At 43.9% G+C, this 21114-nt stretch overlaps 1 protein-coding gene across 3 annotated transcripts in view; it reads left to right on the top strand.

Annotated features, from left to right (window-relative positions):
- The first annotated feature begins 10083 nt into the window (after positions 1 to 10083).
- Gpatch8 (G-patch domain containing 8) overlaps positions 10084 to 21114 on the top strand; it is a 71436-nt gene continuing 60405 nt past the window's right edge. The window contains exon 1 of one of the 3 annotated variants that reach the window (XM_075990554.1): positions 10084 to 10376. In XM_075990554.1, the coding sequence (XP_075846669.1) occupies positions 10332 to 10376 (45 nt within the window). In that variant the 5' untranslated portion in view covers positions 10084 to 10331. The remainder of the gene's footprint in view (positions 10377 to 21114) is intronic. The other 2 variants (XM_075990555.1, XM_075990557.1) reach the window with 2 other exon arrangements.

Here is a 21114-nt window from a genome sequence, read left to right as displayed (position 1 = left end):
CCTTCCCTCCCAGCACTCTGGAATTATGGTGCTGTAAGTTAAAAACAAACAATCGAAGCTGAGCCGGGCGGTGGTGGCGCACGCCTTTAATCCCAGCACTCAGGAGGCAGAGGCAGGCGGATCTCTGTGAGTTCGAGGCTAGCCTGGACTACAAGAGCTAGTTCCAGGACAGGCTCCAAAGCTACAGAAAAATCCTGTCCAAAAAAAAAATCGGGAAACAACCTAGATGCCCTTCAACGGAAGAATGGATGAAGAAAGTATGGAATATATACATATTAGAGTATTACTCAGCAGTAAAAAACAAGGACTTCTTGAATTTTGCATACAAATGGATGGAAATAGAAAACACTATCCTGAGTGAGGTAAGCCAGACCCAAAAAGAGGAACATGGGATGTACTCACTCATATTTGGTTTCTAGACATAAATAAAGGACATTGAGCCTATAATTCATGTTCCTAGAGAAGCTAAATAAGAAGGTGAATCCAAAGACAAACACATAGGCATCCTCATGAATATTAACCTTCATCAGGTGACGAAAGGAGACAGAGACAGAGACCCACATTGGAGCACTGGACAGAAATCTCAAGGTCCAAATCAGGAGCAGAAGTAGACGGAGCAGTAGACAGAGCACGAGCAAGGAACTCAGGACAGCGAGGGGTGCACCCACACACTGAGACAATGGGGATGTTCTATCGGGAACTCACCAAGGCCAGCTGGCCTGGGTCAGAAAAAGCATGGGATAAATTCGGACTAGCTGAACATAGCGGACAATGAGGAATACTGAGAACTCAAGAACAATCGCAGTGGGTTTTTGATCCTACTGCACTTACTGCCTTTGGGGGAGCCTAGGCAGTTTGGATGCTCACCTTACTAGACCTGGATAGAGGTGGGCGGTCCTTGGGCTTCCCACAGGTCAGGGAACCCTGATTGCTCTTAGAGCAGATGAGGGAGGGGGACTTGTCGGGGGAGGGGGAGGGAAATGGGAGGCGGTTGCGGGGAGGAGGCAGAAATCCTTAATAAATAAATAAATTAAAAAAAAATCGAAGCTGAAACCTACAGCACCAGGTACTATCTATTATTTTACATCCAGGAAACTGAGGGACATATTTAGGTCACTTGACTAAAGTCACACAACTAGAAGAGCCAGAATAGACTGAGCATTATTGAACCACCCAGGAGGGACTTACTGTTTCTTTAAAATGTTCACACCTGGTCCAGCAAGATGGATCTCGGTGATGAAGGGAGTGGACTCCTGAACCTGTCCGCCACACTTATGCTGTGGTATGCGGGTGCCTGAAATCAAACTCATGCATCATATATATATGCCGCATGGCGAGAAATAAAATTTCTAAAAAGGTTAAAAATATATTTAAGGGACCCAAGAGATGGCTCAGCACATAAAGGAGCCTGTGGCTAAACCTAATGACCTGAGTTTAATCTCCGGCACCCAGTTGTTGGAGGGAATTCTCAAAACAGCTGTGAAAACTAGCTCCTGAATGTTGTACTCTGACCTCCACATACGTGCTTACCTACATACATGAAATATATATGTATATATACATATAGGTATATATGACTATATACACACACACATATATATTTAAGCACATTCTCTCTTACCTGAGGTAGCGTGGATCCTGCCCCATCCCGTCCATGTCCGTCTACCCCCTACCCCTGACCCCACAAGACAGGGTTTCTCTGTATAATAGCCCTGGCTGTTCTAGAACATTGGGTTTTTTTTTATTACATTGTGTGTGTGTCTGTGTGTGTCTGTGTGTTGGTGTGTGTCTGTGTGTTGGTGTGTGTGTGTCTGTGTGTGTTGGTGTGTGTGTCTGTGTGTATGTGTGTTGGTTTGTGTGCGTGAGTTGGTGTGTGTGTCTGTGTGTTGGGGGTGTGTGTCTGTGTGTTGGTGTGTGTATGTGTCTTGGTGTGTGTGTGTCTGTGTGTTGGTGTGTGTCTGTGTGTTGGTGTGTGTATGTGTGTCGGTGTGTGTTGGTGTGATGCTCTCTCGGATCAGCCCTTGAGCTGCTAACCATCCAGCCATTTATCAGGCCCCAAGCTTCTCTCTTAATAAGTGAGATCCTAAGGGTAGCACTGGAGGTTCCTTGGGTGGGATTATACTCGGGTACAGTAAAAACTGGAGCCACCAGGTTTGTACAAGGAGTTAAGGGCACAGTTTTTTTCTGCAAATGGCTTTGGTGAGATTCTTAGAGAACTGAGGGTTCACAGCTGAGAAAGGAGAAGGACATTAAGCAAACATTTTTAGTTTTGGCTTTGAGACAAGGTCTCTCTATCTAGTCACGGCTTTCCTAGAACTCTCTAGTAGTCGTGGTTGGCCTTGAACTCACAGAGATCCACCTGCCTCTGCCTCCCAAGTGCTGGGATTAAAGGTGTGAGCCACCAGGCCTGGCTGGCATTAGGTAAACATTAATAAACTGGAATTCTTCATTCACAGCCGCTGAGAGGCTTCAACTGGACTCTGGAGTGAGGGACTATTCTGCTTTTCCAAGTCACCATAATTCCTAGTATTTTTATGCTGCCCTAGACCACCCTGCAGGAGAGTGTGGGTCTCAGACAGTGATAGCTCAGTGAAGGGCAGGACCACACCTTGGCCAGAACTGCTTTGTTATACAGACCTCTTGATGGCGGACTTGGCAGGTGTTGAATCTCTTTGTTCCTCTTCCAGTGTGACCACATTGAATTTGTCTCCCCTTTTTTTTTAGAATATATTTTTTTAATATTTATTTATTATGCATACAATATTCTGTCTGTGTGTATACCTGCAGGCCAGAAGAGGGCACCAGACTCCATTACAGATGGCTGTGAGCCACCATGTGGTTGCTGGGAATTGAACTCAGGACCTTTGGAAGAGTAGGCAATGCTCTTAACCTCTGAGCCATCTCTCCAGCCCCTCCCTCTTTTTCTTCTAACTCTGATTTGTCTCTGTGGTCAGTGTGATAATGACCAAACCTAGCTTGTTGTTATCAGAAGAAGGTTCCAGATGAATATGTAATGTGTTCTTACTTTTTCCTGGAAAAGTAACGAGGAGGCCACAGGAGGTGATGGGTGACTAGGATAGACCTTCTTGTAGCTATCCGTACCAGTGTCCAAGGAGGCTGTGCTGGCTAATTTTTCTTTCTTTCATTTTTTGGGGGGTGGGGGTCCAAAACAGGATAGCTCTGGCTGTCTTGGAACTCACTATGTAGACCAGGCTGGCCTTGAACTCACAGAGATGCTTCTGCTTCTACCTCACCTGCTGGGGTTAAAGGTATGGGACACCACTGTCAGGCATTTGTTTTTAATTTGACACAAGCTAGGGTCATCTGGGAAGAAGGACCCTCATTTGAGAAAATACCTCCATCACATTAGTCCATAGGAAAGACTGTGGGGGCGTTTTCTTGATAGATGATTGATGAGGGAAGGCCCAGCTTGCTGTGATGGTTCCGCTCTGCACAGATGGTTCTGGGTTTTATAAGAAAGCAAGCTAAGCAAGCCCTAGGGAGCAAGCCAGTAAGCAGCACCCCTCCAAAGCCTCCGCATCAGTTCCTGGCTCCAAGTTCCTGCCTTGAGTTCTTACCCTGACTTCCTTTCGTGAAGAAAGCGTAAACTGAAATGAACTCTTTCCTCCCCAAGTTGCTTTTGATGGTGGTGTTTATCACAGCAATAGAAACTCTTTAGAACAGAGCCCCAGGGGCACAATGGGATATACCCCGCCTCAGAGGAGGGAACTTGAAATCACTGTCTCTTTTTCTACTCTCCACGATAAGAAAAAAAACAAAGTTTGAAGTTCATAGATATGTGAAATATTGTTACTCCTCTCTCTGAAAAATAGTATGAAAGTTGCCCTTTTGTTCTTTTGATTAAAAACTTTTTTAAAATGTGCATTGGTGTTTTGCCTGCATGTATGTCCTTTTGAGGTGTCAGATGCCCTTGAGCTGGAGTTACAGACAGTTGTGAGCTGCCCTGTGTGGCCTGGGAATTGAACTGGGGTCCTCAGTAAGAGCAGCCAGTGCTCTTAACTGCTGAACCATCTTTCCAGCCCCTCAATTAAAAAACAATCTAAAATTCTAAGTTCTTCCCAAATGTATTGCCCTTCAACTTTTTGTTTTGGTTTGTTTTGTTTTAGATGGGTTTTTCACTCTGTAGCCCAGGCTAGCCTGCCTGGAAGTCAATTTGTAGTTCAGACTAGCTTCAGACTCACAGCAATTCTCTTGCCTCAGTGGCAAGATTATAGATATTTGCCACCACACTTGATTTACTCAGGTTCTACTTTCTTTTATTTTTTTCTTTTATATGAATTTGTGTCTGACCTTCATGTATGTCTGTGTGTGTTGGAGCCTTGGATCTGGAGTCACAGACAAGTTGAAAGTGGCCATCTGGGTGCTGGGAATCAAACCCGGATCCTCCAAAAGAGCAATCAGAGCTTTTATCTGTTGAGTCATCTCTCCTGTCCCAGGTTCTACTTTCTTTTTAAATTTTTATTTATTTTAATTTAATATGCATTGGTACATTTCCCTGCATTTATATCTGTGTGATCACCCAGAACTGCAGTTACAGACGGATGTGAGCTGCCATGTGGGTGCAGGGAATTGAACCCAAGTCCTCTGAAGAGCAACCACTGAGACTTGGTCTACGTAGTGAGTTCCAGAAGAGTCAAACAGTGAGACTCTGTTTCAAAGGGAAAAAAAACACGACAACCTGGTCTACAAGAGCTAATTCCAGGTCAGGCTCCAAAGCTACAGTGAAACCCTGTCTTGGGAGAAAAAAAAAAGATAATGAAAATGGGCCTGGTGGTGCATGCCTGTGATCCTAGCATCGGGGAAGCCGAGGAATCTGAGGTCAGATGGGGTTAAAAGAGAACACAAGGCCAGTCTGGGCTACATAATGAGACTCTTGTCTCAGAGAAAACAAAAGCTCACAGTGTATCAATGTCAATCCAAAGAGGACTGAATATCAGCTGCCAGGAGTCCACAGTACCACAGTGGCATCCTGAAGAGAGCCCACTAACAACTGCAGGAGTGGCAGAATCTGAGCTCTTATTTACTTGCTGATCGAGACAAGGTCTTACTACGCTTCTGAGGCTTTTCTGAACTCACTAGGTAGCCCAACCTGGCCTCTGACTTGCTGTAATACAACAGGCTTTTTTTTGGGGGGGGGGCACCAACTAGCTCTCAAATCATGACACAAAGACTTCTTATTAGTTATGAATGGTCTTATCTTTACTATTATTTTAATCTGCTTCTCTTTATCCCCATTTTGCCTTGGGGATTTTTGATCTTTCTTTCTGTACGTCTTACCTTCCTACTGGCTGGCTGGCGGCTGCCTGGCTTCTGGCCCTGGGTGTGCCACGGTCTTTCTCCCTCATTCTCTATTCCTTCTCTCTTGAGCCCAGATTCCTACTTACTCTCTCTGCCCACCAGCTCCGCCTGTTCTTCTCCTGCCTACCGATTGGGCATTCAGCTTTTTGTTAGACCATTCGGGTGCCTTAGGCAGGCAAGGTGAAACAGCAACACATCTTTACGTAGTTAAACAAATGCAGCACACCTTTGCATCGCTAACGAAGGCAGCAGAAGCAAATGTAACACACCTTCACGTAGCTAAGGTGATATTCCGCAACACAAATGTAGCGTATCTTTACATAGTTAAATATTGCACAACATTGTAATCCTCCTGTCTCAGCCTTCCTACTGGCTGAGACTCATCATTTTATAAGCATTGTTATAGTCAATGGTTCATACGAGAACCATCAGGGAATGACAAGAAACATCAGGTAACAGGTAGCTGAGGGGCTTGGTGTGCAGCTAAGTCAGTACAGTGCTTGCCAGCATCACGGAGGCTCGAGTTTGGTTCCAAGCAAAACAGGTGTGGTAGAGTGTGCCTGTGTTCCCAGATCTTGGGCAAGAAAATCGGAGGTTCAGCCGGGCAATGGTGGCGCACGCCTTTAATCCCAGCACTCGGGAGGCAGGGGCAGGCGGATCTCTGTGAGTTCGAGACCAGCCTGGTCTACAGAGCTAGTTCCAAGACAGGCTCCAAAGCCACTGAGAAACCCTGTCTCAAAAAACCAAAAAAAAGAAAAGAAAAGAAAATCGGAGGTTCAATATAAACTCACTACATAATGAGTTGGAGTCTAGCCTGGCATAGATGAGGCCCCCATCTCAAAAACGGGGAATTGAGAGATGGTTCATCAGTTAAGAGCCCTGGCTCCTTCCTCTTGCAGAGAATTCCAGGTTCAATTTTCAACCCCCACAGATAGATTCACAGCTGTCTTCAGATTCAGGTCCATGGTATCTGACGCCTTCATTTGGCCTCCTCTGGCACCAGACATGAACATGGTGCAAAGACATATATGCAGGCAAAGCACCTCCACACATAAAATAAAAGTAGATAAATCTTTAAAATAAAATGTCACTGTCAGGGCAGACATGGTGCTGCATGCCTGTAATCCAGTTGGGGGGGGGGGAGACACCAAGAATTCAAGGTCATCCTCACTTATGTAGTGAATTTGATATCAAACTAGGCTACTGGAGAGCCTATTACAAAGCAAAAACATTAACATCAGGAAAAATAACCAAAGTCAACAGAATAAAATGTTTTTTTTTTTCAAGATTTCTCAGTAGCTTTGGAGACTGACCTGGAACTCACTCTGTAGACTGTTTACTGGCCTTGAACTCACGAAGACCCACCTGTCTCTGCCTCCCGATTATTGGGATTAAAGGTGTGTGCCACCACTGCCTGGCCAGAATAAAATGTTTTAATTTCCAAGCTGTTCTCTTTCTCTCTCTCCCTCCCTCCCTCCCTCCCTCCCTTCCTCCCTCCCTCCCTCCCTCCCTCCCTCTCTCTCTCTCCCCATTCACTTTGATTTTATGTTAGGAGTGTTTGCAAGCATGTATGTCTGCATACTGCTGGGTAGCATTTTCCCCTAATATAAAACTTTCAATCCTTCAGGGAAACTCAATCCAGGAGTAAACAACTGAGAAGCTTCAGAAAGTTCCTGAAACTAATGAGATTCACAGGACCGTCCCTCCCCAAGCATATACAAGCAATAAGGACTTGCCAATGAGGTGTATGCTAAGGCTGGGTCAGCTACCTAGAAGAGATTCAGACATGGCAAACCACTTGGAAGAAGTAGGGACAAGCTGCGCTGCGGGCCAGTTGTGCAGTGTGCTCCATGCCCCCACCTTTAGTGAGTTGTCACCCTTGCTGGGTGGGCTTTGAGGATGCAACTGTCTTTGAGTCATTTCTCCTTCTGTAAGTAACCTGTCACCTACATTCCTGTAAGTAACCCTAATAAAACTCATGTGTTCGCTGAGTTGGACTTTGACGCTATCTGTACTTTAGTCTGTACTCAGTTCTTTATCTGGGGTAAATAGATGATTATTCTCCTGAGGAAGAAAGTCACACAATGTGTACTGCAGGGCTGCAGTGCCTCTGGAGGCCAGAAGAGGGCATCAGAGCCCCTGGAACGGGAAATACATGCCATGTGGTGCTGAGATGCCATGGGAGTGCTGGGAACCAAACCTGGGTTCCTCTGTAAGACCAGAAAGTGTCCTTTACTGCTGAACCATCTCTCCAGCCTCCAGGATTTCTTCTTAGTCTTCAAATATTCATTCTGAATGGGTTTTCCAGAATGATGGATTTTCCATGGGGTATTTGGGCAGGAACAAGAGAAATCTGACTCTCTGACTAGAATATTAGTGTGGTGATTTGAATAAAAACGGTTCCCATAGGCTCAGATAGTTGTACACTTAGTCCACAGTGAGTGGAAGTGTTTGAAAGGATTAGAAGGATTAGGAGGTGTGACCTTGTCAGAGGGAATGTGTCACTGAGGGTGGCTTTGAGGTTTCAAAAACCCATGCCATGGCCTGGTCCAGTGTCAGTTTCAGCTTCTCTCTCTTTGGATGTGGATCAGGATGTAGCTCTCAGCTACTGACTGCTCCAGTGCCTCCCTGGATACTGCCATGCTCCCTGCGCTGATGATAATGGCCTAAACTTTTGAAACTGTAAGGCAGCCCCCCCCCCCCCCCCCCCGATTAAACACTTTCTAAAAGCTGCCTCGGCTATGGTGTCTCTTCCCAGCAACAGAATGTTGGCTAAGACAGCTGGTTCTTCACCAGCTCCTCTCCTCTCAGCGAATTAGCTCCTTCTTGGTTCGGCTAGCATGTTAAGGTCCAGAATCTGGTTAGCATTGCTAGAGAAAGCCTCCAGCTGCTGTCTGAACTGAGAAAATGACTTAGGATCCAACTGCTCTCTAGACTGGCTTGGGCCTAGTCCTTGTGTGTTCAACTTTGCCCACAGCTGCACCTTCCCTGGTACCAGGAGCAGGCCCTTGAGGCCTGCTAGCCAGACCAGGGAGAGCTCCAGGTTTAATGAGAGACTGGGACTTAAAAAATAAGGGGGTGGGAGCTGGAGAGATGGCTCAGTTGTTAAGAGCACTGGTTGTTCTTCCAGAGGCCCTGAATTCAATTCCTGGCAACCTCACAACCATCTATAATGAGATCCAGTGCCCTCTCCTGTCATGCAGCTATACATAAAGGCACTGTATACATATTAAATAAACAAATCTTAAAAAAAAAAGAGGGCTGGAGAGATGACTCAGTTGTTAAAAGCACTTGCCTTTATAAAGACCAGGGTTCAAATTCCAGCACCCTCATGGTAGTTCACAACTACTTGTAACTCCAGTTCCAGGAAATCTGATGCCCTCTTCCGACTTCCCTAGACATCAAGAGCATACAAGGTACACATATATACGTACATACAGGCGAAACAGTTACACATAAAGTAAAATGAGTAAGTCTAATAAAATTAAATAAGCTTCCCGCTCCAGGAGAACATTAAGAAAATAGGAGCTGGAGAGATGGCTATGTAGTTAAAAGGTCTTCTCTTGTAGAGGGGTTCATTTCCAGCACCCACACGGTGGCTCATAACTGTCTGTAACTCTAGTTTCAGGGTATCCAACAGCTCATACATGAGCCCCAAACACATATGGAAGGAAGAATAAGAAAAAAATCCAAGTTCTTTGTAGACATGCAATGTTGTGAATTCCTTGTTATCCTTGATTTACACATAGTTTTAAGATAGGTTGTCCTTTTCATTAAAGCTTCCCCCTGCCCCACTGTTTCCCTTAGATTTTTTGTTTGTTTTTTGAGATGGGTTTCTCTGTGTAGCTTTGGAACCTATCCTGGAACTCGCTCTGTAGACCAGGCTGGTTTCAAACCGCCTCTGCTTCCCGAGTGCTGAGATTAAAGGTGTGCACCACCACCGCCCGGCCATCACTTAGATTTTGTTGAGGCAATGTCTTGTTTAGCCCAGGCTAGCTTCGAACTCCCTAAGCAGCCAAGGATGAGTTTGTTTTTTGTTTTTTAATATTTATTTATTTATTATGTATACAATATTCTATCTGTGTGCATACCTGCAGGCCAGAAGAGGGCACTAGACCCTATTACAGATGGTTGTGAGCCACCATGTGGTTGCTGGGAATTGAACTCAGGACCTTTGGAAGAGCAGGCAATGCTCTTAACCTCTGAGCCATCTTTCCAGCCCCCAAGGATGAGTTTGAATTCCAGATCTTTCTCAGCCTCAATCGTGGCTGTACCTAGTTTTAGTCTTTGACACTCGCTAATAATTACAACTATTAAGTCATTTTTCTAGTTATCTGACTTCCTGCCTGGAATGGAAGCCCGATGAGAAGAGAGATTTTGTTTTCCTACGTCTCAAGTAATCCTATTATGTGTCAATTTAAAAAGTACTCTCTCTGGACATGGGAGGCGAGCCTCGGCTACCTAGCGAGCTGGAGTCCAGCCTGGGCTATACAGGAAACCCTGTCCAAAACCGACAAAAATACAAGAACTCTGGCTCGCTAAAGTCCTATCTCATGCTACTGTATACTATTATTTGCCAAATACCGGATGGGCTTGACCAGAAACAAGAGCAGAAGAAAGAAAGACCATTGAACACCAGTGAGTGAGCCAGCAGACACTCCCCAAACCCCCACGTCCTGGCCCGCTGATGTTTCCCTCCGGAAGCGCTTGGGGCGCTCCGGCGCGAGTGCGCTTGCGCGGCCCGCCAGGGTCGCTCCGGGCCGTGCGCGAAGCCGGGCGGTGAGCGAAGGTTCCGCCTCCGGGCCCGCAGAGCACTTGCGCCTTCGGAATTCCCGTCAGGACGCGTTCTTGCTCCCTCCCTTCCTCCCTCCCTCCCAGCGGCCCCCCCCTCCGCCAGCTGCGCGCGCCCGGTGGGCGTGGGAGGAGGCGTGGAAGCAGGGAGGGGGCGGGTGTCGCGGGAGGGAAGGAGCGAACCGGAGAGCCTCGTCCTGAGGAGGAGTGAAGGCGGCAAAATGGCGGACCGCTTCTCCCGCTTCAACGAGGACAGAGACTTTCAGGTAAACACGGGCGTCGCCGAGGACCCCCGCAGGGCTCGCGGCGGGCCCGGGGCCGCCTTCCTCCCGTCCTCTCGGCTCTCCGTCCCTCTGCGCTCTGCTCCGCCTTGCACACCGCCTCCCTTTTCCGCCGCTGGTTTCTCCAGGGGCCTCCGAGCCCGAGATGAGGGAGGCCGCGTCTCCGGCTTCGCCCCCATTCGCTTCGCCCCTTCCGCGCGGGCTTCCTCCTAGGTGGCCCTAGCTTTGGGCTCCCCGGCTGGGTGCTTCGTTGGGGCTGCGCTTTGCTTGGCTCGGGGGCCTGTGCAGGCGCCGGGCTGGCCCTCGGGACAGGGCTGGGCTGGGGAAGGCTTGGGGCCAGTGGTTTCCAGGCCAGGGCTTCCGAACCCTTGGCTTTTGCTTGCCCCGATCGTCTTGGGAATTTTCTTTCCTTTTTCCTCATTGTGATAAACAAACCCTTTGTCGTCTAACACGTCCTTGCCCTGGAAAAGCATACCCGTACTTATCAGACGCCTTTTTGTTTAGGCGAGCATTGAGCTTTCTCTGGGCATAAATACTGCTGTTGTTTTCAGGCCGTTAATTGGGCTTGGGAAACAGTAAGGTATTAGGACTGTGGACTGGTGTAAACTTAACTTCGCATCCTACCAAGATTTGTGAGGAGTATAATAATGGCCTTTCCAAGCGTGAGCTAACTCGTGCCTAAACCTTGATTTTTCTTTCCTCATCTGCAAATGTTGATCTGGAAAGGATGTCCTTGCGAAGGCAGGCCTTGGGGGCGGGGGGAAGAGCGGGGGAGAGGAAACCATGGCTGAATTAGGATAATTCGTCTTTTAGCTGTTGAAATTGTTACTGCAGAAATAATTGGAACTATAAAGGATTTAGTAGCCTTTGGCTGTTCTAGGTAAAATGCATCCTCAGAGTCGCAAATCGCTGCATTACTACCGCATCTCCTGGCAACAGCAATTTGGGTCAAAGGATGAGCCTCAGAACTCAAGTCCCCCCCCCCTTTTTTAAATTATTCAAAGCAACACGGAAATACTGTAGCTCTGTGTGAGAAGGCAGTTTGAAGGATTTAAATTCTTGGAGATGCTTGGGTTGGTAAATAGACAAAACAATTGAACAGTTTTAAGTCGACACTATTTGACAGTCCTGTGCTTAGAACGCCATGAGAAGTTTTGCAGCACTAAAGAATTGGGGGGGGGGGGGGGGGTTGATGAGAAACCCTTGCGGTCATGTGCCTGCTGTGTAGGCCGCTGCACACAGCTCTCCAGGGGTTTTTAGAACGCAGCGCAGGTCCACAGAAGTTTGAGTAACCAGAAGTTTTTGTCTGTTTTAAATAGCAAACCCTATAGCAGGTGCAGACCACATGAGCTTACTGATTTTATTAAATTAAAGTCTTTTAAAGAGACACAAACTGATGATGAAAACCTTTGGATGCTTTTCAGAGAATTCAAGGTGACCTAATAAAATTGAAACCAGACAGTGCGGATAGTTAAAGTTTTGAGGAAAAAATGGTCCTCAACTATTTCAACAGGCTCAAACAGAATTTCGAGTGAAGATTTTGAGAACTGGATATCAGGATGTGAGTGCTGTCATTTAGAAACTGAGTGGGGACCCTGTTTGATGCGTTAGCTGAGTTAATAGAAAATCTTAATTTTATGGGCCAATGAGATGGCTCAGGGGGTTAAAAAAAACCCTTGCCCTACAGGCCTGACAACCTCAGTTTGATCCCTGAAAGGTGGAAGGAGAAACTGACTCCAAGAAGATGTCTTCTGACCCCCGTGTGTGTCCTCTCACATGATATACACAAAAGATATTAATAAATTTAATTTAATTTAAAAAATCACAAAACACCTGATTTTAGATGGTTGAAAAAAGAAGAGGAAATTGAAAATAAGTTTTAAAAATAGTATCTATGGAGGTGATTCAGGGACTTAAGGCATTTGCCATCAAGTCTCATGACCTGAGTTAGATTCTTGGGATCCACAAGTGGAAGGAAAGAACCAAATCAGCTCCTGAAAGTTGTCCTCTGATGCCCCATGAAATAAATACAATAAAACCTTTTTGAAATCAAAATCTGACATGTCATAGTTCTTTGTTACCACATACATTTTTTCTATACTTGCTCTGACATAACCCACTTAAAATTTTGAATGTCCTGGCATTTGCATAGAGAATATTGAAAATCGAAGAAAAAAATTTTGAAGCCATGTCTTACATATCCCACACAGCCTTTAATCTGCAGTATAGCCAGAATGACCATCATTTGTGATTCCCTCCTGCCTCAGCAATGCTGGGATACACCCAGAATTAATTTTTAAAATTTATTTTATGTATATGAATGCTCTATCTGCATTTACAACTTTATGCTAGAAGAGGGCATCAGATCCCACTAGAGATGGCTGTGAGCCATCATGTGGTTTCTGGGAATTGAACTCAGGACCTCTAGAAGAGCAGCCAGTGCTCTTAACCTTTGAGCCATCTCTCCAATTCCACACCCAGGGTTTTGTGCATAGTACTTAGGCAAGCACTTCACCCACTGAGCTAAATCACCAGTTTGCAAATAGAATTCTTTTTATTTTTTAATTACTATTTATCTATTTATGTTTGTGTGTATATGTGTAGCAGGTGTATATGTGTAGCGGGTTCTCAACTACTGAGTTAAATTCCCAGACTCTTATGTAAATTATCATGCTATTATTTCTTAAAATATCCTTTAAAAATACTTAAGGGTGGGCTGGAGAGATGGCTCAGGTTAAAAGCACTGGCTGTTCTTCCAGAGGTCCTGAGTTCAATTCCCAGCAACCACATGGTAACTCAGAACCATCTGTAATGAGATCTCGTGTCCTCTTCTGGCCTGCAGGCAAACATGCAGGCAGAACACTGTATACGTAATAAATAAAATCTTATTAAAAAAATACTTAAGGGCAAAGGCAGATTAATCTTAAGTTTGAGGCCAACCTGGTCTACAGAACACAGAGAAACTCTGTCTTGAACCTCCCCCCCCAAAAAAAACCCCAATATCCCCCAGAAAACTAAGGGCTGGGGATATAATAAACTCAGTGGTAGAGTACTTCCCTAATATGTGATGGGCCCTGGATTTGACTCTTGTTACTATTATTACTACCATAGTACTAATAAAATGAGAATAGTCAGTATATTTATCTCTAGATGTTTTAATAAAAGAAAAAAACATTGATCTACTGTCAGTAATGTCCTTTGGTTTAAAGCCATTGAAGAGGGAATGAAACATAGTAAGATGTTCTGTGAGTAAATGCAGCCTCCTTTGAAGGGTTTAAGGATTTGAGCATAATAGTGAAACTTTATATGTCTACCATTGGGAGGCAGAGGTAGGAAGATTGTGAGTTTGAGATCAACCAGGAATACATAACGAGACCCTGTCTAAAGAAAGAAGAAGAAGCCAGGCAGTGGTGGCGCACGCCTTTAGTCCCAGCACTTGGGAGGCAGAGACTGGTGGATCTTTGAATTCGAGGCCAGCCTGGTCTACAGAGGGAGTTCCAGGACAGGCTCCAAAGCTACACAGAGAAAGCCTGTCTCAAAAAAAAAAAAAAAACAAAACAAAACAAAACAGAACAAGCAAATATATAGAAATTTGAAAAGCCAATCTATATTCAAGCCCTATGATGTAGCGTGTATTAACCAAGTTACAGAACTGTCTATGCCATAATTATTTCATTTAAATAATGAGACCAGGCTGGCCTCAAACTCACAGAGATCTGCCTGCCTCTGAGTGCTGGGATTAAAGGCGTGTGCCACTGCCTAGCACAATTTTTTTTGTTAGAGATTTATTTATTATGTATATAGTATTCTGCCTGCATGCCAGAAGAGGGCACCAGATCTCACCACAGATGGTTGTGTTTGCTGGAAATTGAACTCAGGACCTCTGGAAGAGCAGCCAGGGCTCTTAACCTCTGAGCCATCCCTCTGGCCCCCAATTTTTATTTTTTAAAAATGTCTATATGAATTATTTGTGAGAGGTTCATGTTTGTGAGTGCAGTGCCTGTGGGAGCCAGAAGAGGACATCAGATCCTGTGAAGGTGGCCTTAGAGGCAGTTCTGAGCTGCCTCACATTGGGTGCTAGGAGCTAAATTTGCAAGAATTATATGTTCTTAACTACCAAGCCATCTCTCTAACTCCTAGATTGGCTTTTTAGTTATATATTGGTGTGGTGGGGAGCGCGTATGTGGGCATGACACAGTGCATATATATCGAAGAAAGATCAGATTGCTGCTTTATAGAATTTTATAGAGTCAGTTATCTCCTTCCACCTTTCTAAGGACTTTTGGTATTGAACTTGGGTAATCAGGCTTTACCTGCTGAACCATCTTGTGCCTGACATTATAGGTCATACAAATAATGTGACCTTTTAGACAGGTGATACAATTACTGTTCAGGTATCTTTTCTTTCAAGGGTTTTAGGAAGACTTCTGACTGTGATAAGTTCCACTGTCATAAAAGATACATTATAATATTTCAGGGTTTTTGTTTGTTTGTTTGTTTTGGTTTTTGACACTAGGTTTCTCTGTAGCTTTGGAGCCTGTCCTAGAACTCTCTGTAGATAAGGTCAGCCTCGAACTCCCTCCTGTCTCTGCTGGGATCAAAGGTGTGTGTTACCACCGCCTGGCAGGATTTTTGTTGTTTTGTTTCTCTCTCAGGGCCAGAGTCTCAGGTAGCTCAGATGCCTCAAATTCGCAATCCTCCTGCCTCTGCCACTAGAGCACTGGTGGTTTACAAATGGTAAGCATTCACCACTACGCCCAGCCCTCTTTATTTGACTTTCTATTTTAAGATGGGGTCTTACCAAATTTCCTAGGCTGGCCTTTAATTACTCTGTTGTCTAGGCGGCTCCTATTTGAATTTACAGTCCTCCTACCCCAGGCTCCAAATTACTGGGATTGCAGGCCTGCACTACTAGGCCTGGCTTTTTAGGTGGACAGTGGTGGGGACTGAGTTACACTTATAGCTTTTCAAAATGGCATTTTATCTCTGGAAACCTTTGCAATCTAGACTGACTTTTGTTTGTCTAATAGAGCTTTGATAACTCCTTTAGAATCTGACCACCGTTTCTGAGTGAGACATCACCTCTTACTGCATTTACTAAATAAGACATTTGTTCATATAATTAATAAAAATATATAATGTAATTTATGCTAAGATAACATTTTGGGTTTCAGATTCATTAAAGTAAGTTTTAGCTGTACTTACTACGAAGCTGTAAAGTCCTGTTAAGGTTAGCATTTTGTGGTTGTGCAGCTTTTAATGGTGATGCATCTAGATGCTGGAGAGGAAATACTCTTTAGTATTTATATCCGAGAGGACTGATGGAGTTTGGTATGTGCATTGATGTTTAATGAAAAAAGATTATAACCATAGGTGTGCTCAGCTACGGAAACAAATACCTCTTTAAGTCAGGGCCTTACCTTTTAGTCTGTCCTTGTCTGAAACTCATAGTTCTCCCCAGGTATTGGGATTGTATGCAGGCATGAGCCACCACATCTGGCTCACGCTGTTTCTTTTTTGTTTGTTGTTCCCTTTGAGACAGGGTTTCTCTGCGTAACAGGTCTGGTTGTCCTGATCTCACTTTGTAAAACACACTGGCCTTGAACTCACAGAGATCTGCCTCCTGAGTGCTGGGATTAAAGAAGTGTACCACCACGAACACTGGGTTGTTTTCAAGGTTTTTAGAGGCAGGGTTTCACTGTGTAGCCTTGACTGGCCTGGAACTAACTCATTGAGATGTGCCTGCCTCTACGTCTAGTGGTGGGTTAAAGGCATGCATCACTAGGCTTGGTGATAATAATTTTTATTTTAAATAAAAAATCCGTGTGAGAAATTATTACTAATTGCCCACAATATCCCGATTTTTTTTTTAAAGATTTATTTATTATGTATATAACATTCTGCCTCCATGTATGCCCACAAGCCAGAGGGGGGCGCCAGATCTCATTACAGATGGTTGTGAGCCACCATGTGGTTGCTGGGACTTGAACTCCGGACCTCTGGAAGAGCAGCCAGTGCTCTTAACCTCTGAGCCATCTCTCCAGCCCCCTCCTGATGTTTTTTTTTTTTTTTTTAAAAAGTGTATTCACTTTACTTTATGTGTATGGGCATTTTGCCTGCATGTATTATTTGAGGAAGCTATTTTTCCTATGTTTACATTTATTACATCTGTTTGTGTGTGTGTATATTTGTGGGCACCCAGGTGCCATATTAGGTGTATGGAGGTCAGAGAACAATTTGTGAAAGTTCTCTCCACTAGGTTGGTCTCAGGGATCAGATTCACATAGCAACAAGGGCCTTGCTGAGCCATCTTGTCAGTGCTTGATTTTGGATTTTCCTAGGAACTGAACATAATCTGGCACTGTAGTCTGTATTTCAGTTTGGCCGGTATTTGTCTCTCATTCTGTAGCTAGTTGAACTGAGACTGCTGAGACCATTAGAAAAAAACGTAGAAGTTCTTTTGTCAGTGGCCCTGGCTGATTCAGTACTAGGGGGTAGGAGCAGGGCCTAGACCCCCCCCCCCACTTTCTTAGTGCTGGCCTTAGAGGTGAAGGGGCCTGGTGTTTACTGAGCAGACCTAGCCTGGGTGCTCTTCTCGGCCTAGGGTGGGGACATATAATGATCATTATAAAAATGTAACATTTACTCAAGGACTTTCTAGAATCTGTTTACATGATCATAGTGTTAAATAAATAGCAGTAAGAAAGCCATCTGTTACTTTTATGTAGTATGTTTATAGGATTCCTTTTAGGGCCCCTTTTCTCTCTTTCCCTCCTCTTATATTGGGAATCAAAACTCAGGGGCTTGATCATGCTATACAAGTATTCTGCCATTGAGTTGTACCCCTGGAATCTTTTATATGCCATCTGTGCTAACAGGATGGGACTTTCAGAAGAGTTTTACTTGAAAAGAGGTTCATAGTTTTAAAATATTTAGGTCACAGAAATAGGTTTTATGTGTATGTGTGTGTGGGCATGTGTCTAGTACTATGAAATAAAGTTGCTATTTTAATGCAAATGTGCAAGAGATAATAAATAGATTTTATTCTTGTTTTTGATTTTTTTCTTTTCAATTGGAAGAAATGCATAAGCTAAAAAAAATGTCAGCTATGCTTGGGATACTAAAACTTGGATCATTACCATTCATATTCCCGAAGTATGAGAAATGGAAAGGATTTGATTCAGGGATGAAACCAATAGTGACCCAAGGAAAATCAGCTGAAGGTTCCCTAGAAGTCATTAAAAAAGTAAAGGATGTGAGGCATGCTGGTGTCCCTGGTGTCTGACTATGTAATCTCAGTATTTAGGACGCTGAGGCAGTACTATTGAGTGTTCAAGGCAAGTGGGCTTTTTTTTGTTTGTTTGTTTTTGTTTTTCTATTTGATTTTTCAAGGCAGTGTTTCTTTGTGTAGCCCTGGCTGTCCTGGAACTTGCTCTATAGACTAGGGTGACCCTAAACTTAGAGATCACCTGCCTCTGCTTCCTGAGTGCTGGGGTTAAAGGCCTGCAGCATCACCCAGCTTCTGTTAACTTTAAAATTGCAGTGTAAAATGATGCCATTAATATCCAGAATGCCCTATGATCGGGCTGGGAAAAAATTGATTAATTAATAAAAAGAAAAATATCTAAAATGCCCAGTTTTCTTTTTGTTTTTTTGAAATAGGGTTTGTTTGTGTAGCTCAGGCTGTCCTGGAACTATCTCTGTAGATCATGCTGGCCTTGAACTCATGAGTGCTGGGATTAAAAGTGTGTGTTATCATCAGCCAGCCTGGTTTTCTTTTTCAATTATAGTTTTTTCTATTTCCTCTTGATATATTTTTTTCAATAGGAAAATTTATTTATTTGGAATTTGTAAAGAAGCCAGCAATAAAGTCTTATTATTTGGTGACAAAGGAGGATTGTGTTTGTTCATAGAGTAAATATGACTGCCTTGTATGGTTGTGTCTGCCTCATGCCACTTTTAAAAAATTTGAGGTTTAGCGGGATGTGGTGGCACATAAAATTAATCCTAGCTCTTAGAAAGCAAAGGCTGGTGGATCTTTGTATTCTGAGCCAGCCTGGTTTAATAATGAGACTGTTTCCAAAAAAAAAAAAAGAGAGAGAGAGACATTTATTATGTTTGTATGGGTGGGTGTGGACTGTGAGTGCCACAGTGTGCTTGTTGTGATAGTCAGTTCTCGCCTTTACCATGTGATTACAGGAATCACGCCCTCTCCGTTGTTTCTTTCTTCTCCCTTCCTCCCTTCATATATATATATATATATATATATATATATATATATATATATATATATATATACACACACATCCCAGACTAGCTTTGAACTTGCTTTGAGCTGATGGTGACTTTGAATTTCTCATGCTCCACCTCCGAAGTGCTGGGATTGTTGGTGTATGCTACCATACCTGGTCTGTGTGATGTTGGAGATTGAACCAAGAGCTCTGTGCATATTTGGTATTCTTTTCAAGTGAGCTATGCTTATACACGTGACATTACATGGCTTGAATTTTTGAAGTCCAATTTGGGGTCAAGAAATAGCTCAGTGGTTAAAGGTGCTTGCCATCAAAAGCCTACTTCAATCTATAGGACCCACAGAGTAGAATGGGAGAACCAACTCATACAAGTTGATCTCTGACCTCCATATGTGTGCTGTGACACAAATGTGCACATGTGTGCATACACACACACAAGAATGACTATAAATGTAATAGTAATAAAAAGCATCCTTAATTATAGATAAGTATGTCATTTGAGTTGTGAGTAGGGCAACAGTATTTAGTTTACTCAGTCTCTAAGGAGTGTTGATTAATGAAGTAGAAAAGATAAAGCTGGGTGTGGCAATGTGTGTCAGTGACCTCAACTCTTGAGACACGGGTACAAGAAGATCAGAAGTTCAGTATCATCCTCAGCTCCTTAAAATGAGTCCAAGAACAGTGGGCAACCTGAGACCCTGTCTCAAGAAGCAAACATGCCAGGCATGGTGGTGTATGTCTTTAGTCCCCACACTAGGGATATAGAGTCAGACACATCTCTGAGTTAAGAGGCCAGCCTGACAAAGCAAGTTCCAGGACACATAGGGCTGTTTCACAGAGAAACCCTGTCTCAAAAAACCAAAAGCAAAAAGGAATTTTAGTTGGTGAGAGCAGGGAAAGACAGAGACATCTGTGTAATATACTTACTAGCCAGAATCAAGTTAAAGATAGACTAAGAGGCAGGTCAAAATTAAAATCAATTTAAACTTGGCGCACACCTCATCTAGATGGAAAAAAGTCAGATGGTTACAGCCTTGTTAATAATTCATATGATCATTCATCAGGAACTTAAGACCTGGGCCGGCTATGGTTTAGCCAGTGAGCTGGCTGGGAAGCCTGGTGACCTGAGTTTGATTCCCCAGAACCTACAGTTGTAGGCTTTTCCTTTTGGGCCACCAACCAGCTCCCAAATCATGACATAGAGACTTACTATTAGTTTTGAATGCTTGGCCCAGTTTAGGCTCACTTCTGACTAACTCTTTTAACTTAAATTAACCTGTTTATTTTTCTTTTGCCTCGGAGCCTTTTTATCTTTCTGTACGTTCTACTTTGTCTCCTGGCTGGCAGCTGCCTGTCAGCCCCAGACACCTCCCTCTTTCTCTCCTCCTTCTCTCTTGAGCTTAGATTTCTCCTATTTATTCTCTCTTCTGCCACTCCTGCCTGTCCCTCTTCTGCCTAGCTATTGGCTGTTCAGCTTTTTATTAGACCAATCAGGTACCTTAAATAGGCAAGGTAAAAACAGCAATGAAGCACAATTAATAAAAGCTCAGGGTCAGAAATTGGGGTTCAACCTGAAGATCCAAAAAGTAAACAGCCACTGACTCTTAACTTGACCTCAATCCAAAAATGGCGATCCTGCCTCTATGAATCTCAGTAGGAGACTATATCTGAGAATTGTCTTCTCTGTTTTACGTTCCTGTCTAGGGCTGGGATTAAAGGCGTGCACCACTGTCAATAAAGGTATTCATCACCCAGTTTCTACGATAACTAGTGTGGCTACTGGGATTAAGGTGTGTGTGTTACCATAATCTGGTCTGTAAAGATAACCAGTGGGGCCAGGAGGTTGGCTCACGCCTTTAATCCCAGCACTGGGAGGCAGAGGGGGGTGGATCTCTGTGCGTTCAAGGCCAGCCTGATCTACGAGAGTGAGTTCCAGGACAGGCTCCAAAGTTACAGAGAAACATTTTCTCGAAAAACCAAAAAAAAAAAAAGCTATCTTTAGGCAGTCTTTATTCATTAAAATACAATTCAAATGTCACTACACAGAGCGTATCTTTTTATAATTAAACAAATGGGGCTGGAGAGATGGCTCAGTGGTTAAGAGCATTGCCTGCTCTTCCAAAGGTCCTGAGTTCAATTTCCGGCAACCACATGGTGGCTCACAACCATCTGTAATGAGGTCTGGTGCCCTCTTCTGATCTGTAGACATACACACAAGACAATATTGTATACATAATAAATAAATAAATATTTAAAAAATTAAATAAATGCAGCATAAACAGAAGTAACACCTTTACACAGCTAAAGTAATATTCCCCAGCACGAAGAAATATAACACATCTTTACATAGTTAAAATAGTCTAAAAAAAATAGTCTACAACAAGTGGAGAGAACCAGCTTCCAGTTATCCTCTAACCTCCACACAAGGTCTGTGATTACTTGCCCCCCACACAGCATACCTGAAAGTGAGT

The sequence above is a fragment of the Microtus pennsylvanicus genome, chromosome 11 (genome assembly GCF_037038515.1).
Source record: "Microtus pennsylvanicus isolate mMicPen1 chromosome 11, mMicPen1.hap1, whole genome shotgun sequence".
Lineage (NCBI taxonomy): Eukaryota > Metazoa > Chordata > Mammalia > Rodentia > Cricetidae > Microtus > Microtus pennsylvanicus.
This window is presented reverse-complemented; position numbering and strand designations above follow the sequence as displayed.